Source organism: Morone saxatilis, unplaced genomic scaffold (assembly GCF_004916995.1).
Source record: "Morone saxatilis isolate NCDOM2014 unplaced genomic scaffold, NCSU_SB_2.0 Contig15, whole genome shotgun sequence".
NCBI lineage: Eukaryota > Metazoa > Chordata > Actinopteri > Moronidae > Morone > Morone saxatilis.
The window spans coordinates 18998743-19008130 of record NW_023339707.1 but is presented as its reverse complement, the minus strand read 5'-3'; the positions used below and the strand labels follow the sequence as shown (position 1 = coordinate 19008130).

Genomic DNA, 9388 nt, shown 5'->3' with positions numbered 1-9388 from the left:
ACACACACACACAGAAGAAAATGGACATAACAGTTATCAGTGGGACCCAACTGGGTTTAAATCCTGACATTGGGTCAGGTCTCTTTGCGCTCTTTAAGACTGACTTGACTTGAGGGTTTCTGTTGTTTACAGTCAGACACAGCAGGGCAGTGGACAACGCACAAACAGACTCTTGCAAAACAACAAGTAAACAGTGTGACACAGCAACAGTATGTAAGTGTGTGTACTGACTTTGTGCTCATACAGCAGTGCCTGATGTTCTTGGAAACATCGTGGTAGACGGTGGGTGGCAGTGCCAGGTAGAAGAGACGGTTTGCCTCGGGTCCACCGGGCAGAGACAGGATGTGTGCGTCGAGTTTGGAGAAGGAACTGTCATCTGCATATTTCCCACTGATGTACGTGTTCCTGCTGAAGAACGCGGACAACCGTTCTGTTTCCGTATCCGTCACCTGAGGTTGGGAACATTTACACACACATGGATTTAATAAGGATTTTTAAAAATGCAGACATAAAGGAGAAGAGAAGGACAGGAATGACACAACAATTACACTAAATTGTAAATTAGAGAAATGACACATGGAGATCAATGGGGGAAGACCAATTGGACGGAAGTTAAACATGGGAATATTTATTTAAAGAAATTGTATGCATTTGTGTACTTATCTACTGTAATTTCCTCCATCTCCCCTCAAACAAATCTGTTAGATTTCAAAAAGCTGCATCTAAAAAACTCGTTTTACCTTCATGTATGGCATGCAAGAAGCCCGAATGGCATCAACTGTCAAGTCAGAGCGAGCAAAGCCCACAAAATATGTCTTCTCAGGGAGGAGACCATCTCTGAACAACCACCTGGAAGAGAACAGAGGAAACGTCTGGTTCATTACACCCAACTTCAGATAAGACGAGTACCTTTCCTCAGATTCTGCTGTGCTACTGATGTAAAAGCCTTCAGAGGTTCACTCACCATAGAGTTGGGTAGATTTTCTTCTTGGCCAGATCTCCCTACAGGCACAAACACATGATCAGAAATATGAAAATACAGGTCACAAACACAATACACACAATAAACAATTATGTGTTTAATTACGTAGGAATTACTGCTCATTAAACCAGTGCACTCCGACCAGAGTGGTAGTTATCTTCCATGACACAAACTCTTAAGATGCTGCAGTACTACAGGTCACACTAGCAGGTGAGTAGGCATTATGCAACCTTAGTAATCCCACTGAAAGCAGTGCCAACCACAAACAGTCCAGAGACAAAAGACTGTCTGGTGCTAACTAATACGCTGAAGAACCTGTTGCTTCGTGGTTCAACTATAAGAGCTAATGTAACAGAGCAACTTTTGATCGTGTTTGACATGTTTAACCGACCACACACAAGGTTTCTGTGCCAGTGTCAGGTACTGACAAGAGGTACTCATAAATCAGGGATGACCAGAGGCAAACAAACAATACAAAGACAGGACCGAACAGGACATTAGAATTAATTAAAAGTAATTCCCACAATAGTATACTGTTGGCCTAGATCACAATCTCCTTTTAAGACTCTCTATTCCTCAGATGGGGATTCCTCAACTTGTAACCCTGCTACTTTGTTTAAGACTGCATGTTTAAGTTAATAACTGCACATAAGAGGAACAGAGAAGTGTAACTTGCTATTTGCAAACAGGGTTCAAAATTCAGGCAGCAGATTATAGACCATCACAGCTAGAAGGAAGAACTTGCACTTAACTGTGATGTTGTTCCCTTTTCTGCTAAAGACAAAATAATGTTGAAATGTCCACAGTGAAAGTATTTACTAATGATAATTAATAATAAACTGTAATATTAGCTATGGTTTCACTCGTCACCAGAGTGGAGTTAAGTGCTGTAATGTATGTTCACATGTGCATGGTAGTATATCGTTAAATATTTTAAAATGTGTTTTAAATTGTAATCCTGCCAATAATCCTATTTTTTACTAAATGTAACTGAAATCTGATAGTCTTTTTTCCTGTAACTGATTACAGCTTCTTTTGTTGTATCCTGATTGCGCAACTCCATTACATGTAATCTGTTACTCCCCAAACCTGTTCACAAATGTGCTAATGTCACACTTACTAATTAATTTGAGGTAATCTGGTATGCACAATATCCTCCAGCATTAGCGAAAGACAAACCTGTTGAACTCACTCAAACTTTTTTTCATTGTCATGAAGCTAAACAGCAAGAACTACTGAATTAGTAGCAGTGAGTAAATGTTTGAAAATGTGCTGTGACTGTACTGTATGTATTCACATGGTGATTAACATAATAGTAGTACAAACATTTAATCAGCAGCAGCACACACACACACATATATCCATCAAACATGCACAATCAGAGTGAGATTGCACATAGCCCGGCCCTTCCCCTGACCTGCCTGTGTATCACACTGAAAGAAAAACGCTGACAGTCAGTGACACTGCAAAAAACAAACAGCGCCACTCTCTTCTCCCAACAGCAAACGGTAAAACAGCCAGTGGATTTACCGCAGCCTGACTATTACAACAACTAAACTGGCACCATATTTGTTTGTAGTTTCTTCTTTAGTGTTTTAATTATTGTAAATTTGTGGTTTGAGCAGTGAAAGAAAAGCTGCTGCTGACAGGAAAAGGTTGAGTTTGCATATTAGTTTACATGTTCTCATAGATAAAAACATGTTTCTGTAAAACTGTTTTCCTTTACAATAGAGATAGGTACGACTTATACATATTTACACATATTTGGATAGATTGAAGCCCTGATAGAGAAGGAGAAGGAGAAGGCAGAGAAAGAAAAGAAATGTTGTAAGAATACAAAGAAATGAGGAAACCAGTCTAAAGAGTTTCAGGATGTGAAATGGTTTTAGTTCCTGAACTCGACACCTGAACGGTATGAGGAAATAGTAAACTGTGAAAACGGTGGGACATTTATTATTACATTATGAGCATGATATCAACTTATTATTCCATTTATTTTAGCTGTAATATAAATCAAGTTTGATTATGAGTAGGCATGTAGAACAAACAAATTACATTTTAATGCAACTATAAATCACTGAGGACTGCACAGTACTACTTAATGCTTATTTTCTTAGCTTGGTTCACTTTGCTGCTTTACTTATTATTTGCAGAATTGCACAATTTAAATAAAGACGTTGTTGAATTTACCACATATTTACACAAAGCTGTCACACAACTGTTTAATTTACTGTTTAGTATTGTCTTATCACAAACAAAGTGGATCAGACTAAGCTAAACAAAACTAGTGTAAATCTTGTCTTTCCAGCCATTTCAGGCACGATGTGGGGCTGATAAAGTTAAATTAGTTGTCCACAGGGCGCCCAGTTGCTCGGCTGGTAGAGCGTGTGCCCCATGTACTCGGGGGCCGGGCCCCTGCCGCAGCGGCCTGGGTTCAATTCCAACCTGCGGCCCTTTGCTGTGCGTCACTCCCCCTCTCTTTCCCCAGTTTCTTGTCTATCTTCAAGCTGTCACTATCCAAATAAAAGGCATGAAAAGCCAAACAAGTAATTATTTCTTTAAATATTGACTCGCCCCATAGACCATCAGCTTACTTTCTACTTTGCCAAGATATGCTGTTGTTGTGAGGTTAACTATAAAGTAGTCATGAGAGATCGCGTCTGCTGTTAGCTTGGCAGCACAAAGAAAGTACAGGTATTAAAAAACGCGTACTGATACGCTTGGAAAAAAGAGCTATCCACACCCACACAACACAGACACCACAGACACAGACAACACCACACACAGAACACAGACACACACACACACACTATTAAAATGATAAGAAAAGAGGAACCTTGAGGTTTTCGGTGTCTCAATTTTAGCCTTTTGAAAGCTCGGACCACTGAGTTGTGTTTGCTTAAACTTGGTGAAATCAGTTTCAACATTTCCTTAATCACATCGTGTCCTATTATTGCAGCATTGTTAAACATTACAACACACTTTACTTTGAAATTATGGTCAATAATGCTTGCCCAAGTGGCCTACACTGTAAATACAGAACACAGAGAAAGGTTTGATTGGTCCTAAAAGCTTATGTAAGTGTGGATGGCTCCACCGTTAGCCCTTTCATTTCATTTCACAAGTGCTTCATCAGTTCCCCATTTGTACACCTTCATTACATTATCACTAGATTAGGATTCCCCCTGCTCTCACCGAGGCTCCCATGATGATGAAGACGTGAACGTCGGACTGATGGAACTCCTCATCTTCATGCAGCTCCTTCCTCAGCTCCCCAAAAACCTCAGAGCGGGAGAGGGGGATGTTGGTCATTTTCTCTAATAAAAAAAAAAAAGGAGACAATAAGAAAGTCAAAAAAAATTTCTTTTACACGTCAAAACCAAACCATCAAGAAGACAAATACTGGCTCTACCCTAAAACTTTGTGCGTGCTTGCCTAACATGTGAATTCAATGGACTTTTGTGCCTTTTGCACCCTAAAGGCTTTACAGAGACTAAAGGCAGCGAGTAGAGTCCGCTGCTCCCTTTGTTTTTCATAAACAGCCTAGTTAAGCTTGCACGACTCGTGTCACAACCATACTGTCAATGGTCCCAACACAGTAAAGAAGATTGTATTCATAACTGTCAACGTGATATAACCGTTACGGTTTAGATGACACAGTGCACAACTGCCATTACCATCTGCCTTTTTTTTTCTTATTTTATATTATTGTATATTTTATATTTTATTGTCTGTTGTGAAATTGAATGTTTAAATTTTAGTATTAGGAAATGTCTGATCCTTACCGTTGGCCGTGCACTTATCTGTTTCACCTTTTTGGTGAATAGAAACGTCCTCTCGATTCCTTGTATGTCTGGTGCAGCTGAAGAATCGACATTAAAGCTGACTTTGACTTTGAGAATGATTTAAAAAGTCTGATATTATTCAGCAAGTGTATCTGACAAGATCTTCATATAATATGAAGATTAACTGAATTGTGCTGAAACAACAGTGATTAATCAATTAGATAATAGACAGAAAATGAATTAATTGTTTGGGTTATTTTTTAAGCAAAATATCTAAACATCAACTGCTTTTAGCCTAAAAAATGTGAAGATTGGCAACTTTTCTTTGATTTATAAAATTCTACATTTAATATCTTTGGGTTTTTGACTGTTATATGAATAAACAAGACATTTACTGAAGTCATCTAATAATCAGCATTTTTTATCAAGAATGAAAAAGTTGCAGCCGTAGAATTTAATCTAACTGATGCCTGAAACAACAGAAAAATAAGGATGACATCTTTAAAACACAGTATTCCCAACAAGGGAAGTTGCCAAGCGGTATGTGAAAAGATTGTGTGGAGTAACAACTTAATTAGAAACATATACATCAACATATTGAGTCAGCTGTAACATCTGAACACCAGGTTTTCCAATTGAGACTCAGTAACCTAAGTGAGCAGAGACGATTAAATAGTTGGCTCAAAGTAACAGATCATTTTTTTAATGAATGATTGAAATAATCATCAAAAAAATGGATAAATAGTTGAAAAATATTAAAGTATTAGATCATTCTTTGAAATAGCCACGAGTAATGGATAAATAGTTAATAGACAAAGGGTTGAAACACCCAGATTGTGCCACAAGTATGTATGTATGCAAAGTTAAACAAACCAAAACACTGGCAGTTCAACTGTATGAAGAAATATTCTAATAATATCCAGTTTTATATAATAGTCACTAGTGGTAAACAACATGTGGTATCTACGGAAATAAACACAATTGGAACGAAACTAAAAATAAACTAAAAGCTAAAACTAGGCGTGAAAAAACATTTAAGTTAACTGAAATAAAAATAAAAACTAGACTTTAGAAAAAGACGAAAAGTAACCAAAACAACAAGACTAACTAAAAATAAAAATAAACAGGAAATGTGACAGTGACAAATACCCACAACATTTAAATAAAAAAAACTAACACAGAATCTAATTTGATAACATTTAAACAATAAAAACTACACACTCAAACACAAAACTATAACTCTGGTTTTGCAACATGCCTGGTGGTGCTGATGGAAGAGTACTTGAGTTCATCTGAATGGGCTGTGTGGGAACCTCTGGGGGAAAAAACCACTGATGCTGTGATATTTATACTATACAAGAAAAACCACTGGCACTAGTCCTAGTTACTTCCTCGATCATCCAACAATCAAAAAGATAAGGAGCTGCATATTTGAGGAAGAGGATAGATTTACTTGTGACTCATTTTCAAGAAGCCAAATCAGGAAGTTTAAGCAATTTCGTCACTTTGCTTCTTTATTTTTACCCTTCTAACCAACCCTGCACATCACCTCTGAATAACACTTACATTCACACTACATTAATGCAAAACAATGACAGGAAACACACAGTGCAGGTCTGTCAGGTGGTCATTAGCTCCCATAAATAGCCTTCACACACACACACACACATAACAAACTATAATGATATTAGTCAAATCCTCTCAAATCCCGAAGAGGAGGACTAAAGCTCACTTGCAGCACACAGGGACACAGCTTCAGCTACCTAACTAAGAAAACACAGAAAGCACCGTGCAAGAGCTCAGACTGTGCTGCTATTAAAACCGAGCCACCACGCTTTGTTACTCCTCGACTGTATGCTGGTAATAAACATAAAAAAAACATTTACAAAAACGCCCTGTCACCATAGCTTCACATGCCGCTGCGAAAACATGACTCGACAAGCGACACAAGCAGCAGCCAGCCTTTTTAAAAAAAACGCAGCCGACCTTAACGTTACATGTTAAGCAAAAGCGAAGCAACGTAAAGCTACTCACAGGTCCGTTAACGAGACGATAACCCGGTTATAAAGCGGACCTTTACGTGCACACACTGTCACACTGACTGTGGCTTCACGGCCGGTGGTGCTGCCTACTTCCCTGTTCGAGAGACACAAGGGAGGAAATGAGTTTTTATTGGTTTGGGAGAAACTCACCAGCGCTCGCTCGAGTCCCCATCACTGTCGGATCCAGTGACGTCGGCGCGTGTGTGGGCGTGGCTTCACTGTACGACACAATCCAACCCAACTTTATTTGTTAAGCGCTTTAAAACAACCAAAGTGCTGTACAGGAGAATAATAATGAATAATAAATAATAATAATACATTTATTATAATGCCCTTTTCATCAGAAGACCCCACAAGGCCACAGTTAGAAACAAAAAACTTTTTTTTTTAAATACAGAAAAAGGAGAAAAGAATAAAAAAAAAAAAACATCTAAAAGGGACCAAAAGCCTTTGCCAAAAAGAAATGCTTAAGATCTTTTAAAACATCATGATTGGGGTTGCCCTCCAAGTGTCAGGGGGAGGGCATCCACAGACGTTGGGGGGGGCGGGCAGCACAAAAGCCCCCCCAATTCCCCATCGGGTCCGAGCGGTTGGGGTATGGAGAGTTAAGAGCCTCACGTGAGGGCAAAATTACATACCAAAAAATAATAAATGAAAAAAAAGACATAACATGAGAAGAATAAGCCACGCAGTAATAAGCCAATCAAAAAAAAATTAATCAAAATAATTCACACACATAACACACACACATATACACATAATACACAGCACACACCATACAGATCACACATAACAACATACAGACACACACATACACATACAGACACATACACACATACACACACATACATACATACATACATACACACAGACACACACACATACATACAGACACACATACACACACATACATACATACACACACACAGACACATACATACATACACACACACACATACATACAGACACACACAGACACATACAGACACACATACACACACATACACACACACACACACACATACACAGACACACACATACACCTACACACACACATACGTACATAGGGGGGGGGTTTACTGGGAGCATTGCTGGTTGTTAAACAGTATAATAGTACATATATATATATATATATATATATATATGCTGCCCAATACTGAAAACAGGTGAAATGCACTTTATTCACATTAATGAGTATGAGGAAGTAAAGAGAATCAATACACATATATAAATGAAAAAGAAGAGGAAATAATGGAACTTAATTTTATATTAATCTTTATTTATTTCTTCAATACAATCTCTCAGTTTTTTTAAAACACATTTAAAAAGATTCATGTTTTTATTTTCGGAGCCTGTGTTTAAAGGGACCAGTGTGCAGGATTTAGTGGCATCTAGTGGTGCGGATTGCAACTCCCTCGCTACACCACCTTCCCCTTCAGATGCGTGAAGGAGAAACCCACAGTGGCAGCGAAAGACATGAACTAGAGCCATTTTGGTTTGGCCCTTTCTAGGATGTAAAAACATGGCGGACCTTATGGAAGGCAACACGTGGCATTTGTAGAAATGAACAGCTCATTCTAAGATAGCAAAAAGTATAGTTATTTTCAGGTTATTATACACTAATGAATTCATGAATATTATATGCCATTTCTGCCAATAGATCCTCCTAAATGTTACACAAGAATTAAGTATTTTCATTCTCTTCTACTTCATACTTCCACTCCATTTATTTGATAAATTTACTTTGGCTACAAGTTACTTTATAGATTGACATAAATAATATAAAATATAATAAATAAATAAATTCTGATTTACTATAATAGGTTAAGGCATGATGAGTCAGAATTGATACCTTACTTGTACGAGAGTATTTATTGTGGTATTGCTATCTTTTACTTAAAGCAGCAACAAAGAACTTCATTTTTATGTTTATTCTGGCGGCCCCTGTGGACAAAACAGGACCAAATAACTACTTAACAGTAGATTCTCCTAAATGTTACATACTGGACTTTTAGGTAAAAGCTTCTTCCATCTCTGTAAAGTAAACAAGCCCCATGGAAACATTAAAACCAATGGTCTTTCTGACTTTCCCCCATTTGTTTGTGTCATCAGCAGAGGGACAGTAAAGAGGGGAATCCGTGCTTAAAATACTGTAACTTAGATATCACATGATTCGGTTAACTCAGACTGCCTCACATTAGCTTTGGCTCAACTTTGAAAGGCATGTTTGTGCAGAAAGAAACAACCGACTATGGATTTCTTTCCTATCTTTTCCACTGGAGAGGCACTGGGAGAGACCAATAACTCTTTCAGTGTACATAATGGCATGTGTTAATTGTATTATTTAAAATATTTCTTAAATATTTAAAATGTATCTTTTATGAAAAGCTCCACATATACAAATCCACGACCAAGAGTCAGATGAAGACCCAGTTTTGGCTGAGTCTGGTGGATATGCAGGTAGTCACAATCACCTTGCCTCCTGATACTGTCAAACATTTGCCTGACGACGGGTTCCTCAGATGGTTTTCCTGAAAACAACAACAATGTAAACTGTATATCTGCTGTGTTTGAGAGGG

General features: G+C 38.0%; 2 protein-coding genes across 4 annotated transcripts in view; both read right to left on the bottom strand.

The window, feature by feature from the left end:
* g6pd (glucose-6-phosphate dehydrogenase) overlaps nt 1-7005 on the bottom strand; it is a gene marked incomplete in the record, with an annotated part of 11336 nt that extends 4331 nt beyond the window's left edge. The window contains 6 exon segments of one of the 3 annotated variants that reach the window (XM_035657329.1): nt 232-449; nt 741-849; nt 965-1002; nt 4178-4299; nt 6026-6082; nt 6802-6931. In XM_035657329.1, coding sequence (XP_035513222.1) covers nt 232-449; nt 741-849; nt 965-1002; nt 4178-4299; nt 6026-6059 — 521 coding nt within the window. 3 annotated transcript variants of the gene reach the window in all.
* A 1161-nt stretch (nt 7006-8166) lies between these two features.
* LOC118323882 (polypeptide N-acetylgalactosaminyltransferase 6-like) overlaps nt 8167-9388 on the bottom strand; it is an 8899-nt gene continuing 7677 nt past the window's right edge. Inside the window, exon 12 of the mRNA XM_035655941.1 lies at nt 8167-9340. Within this exon, the coding sequence (XP_035511834.1) occupies nt 9227-9340 (114 nt within the window). The 3' untranslated portion in view covers nt 8167-9226. The remainder of the gene's footprint in view (nt 9341-9388) is intronic.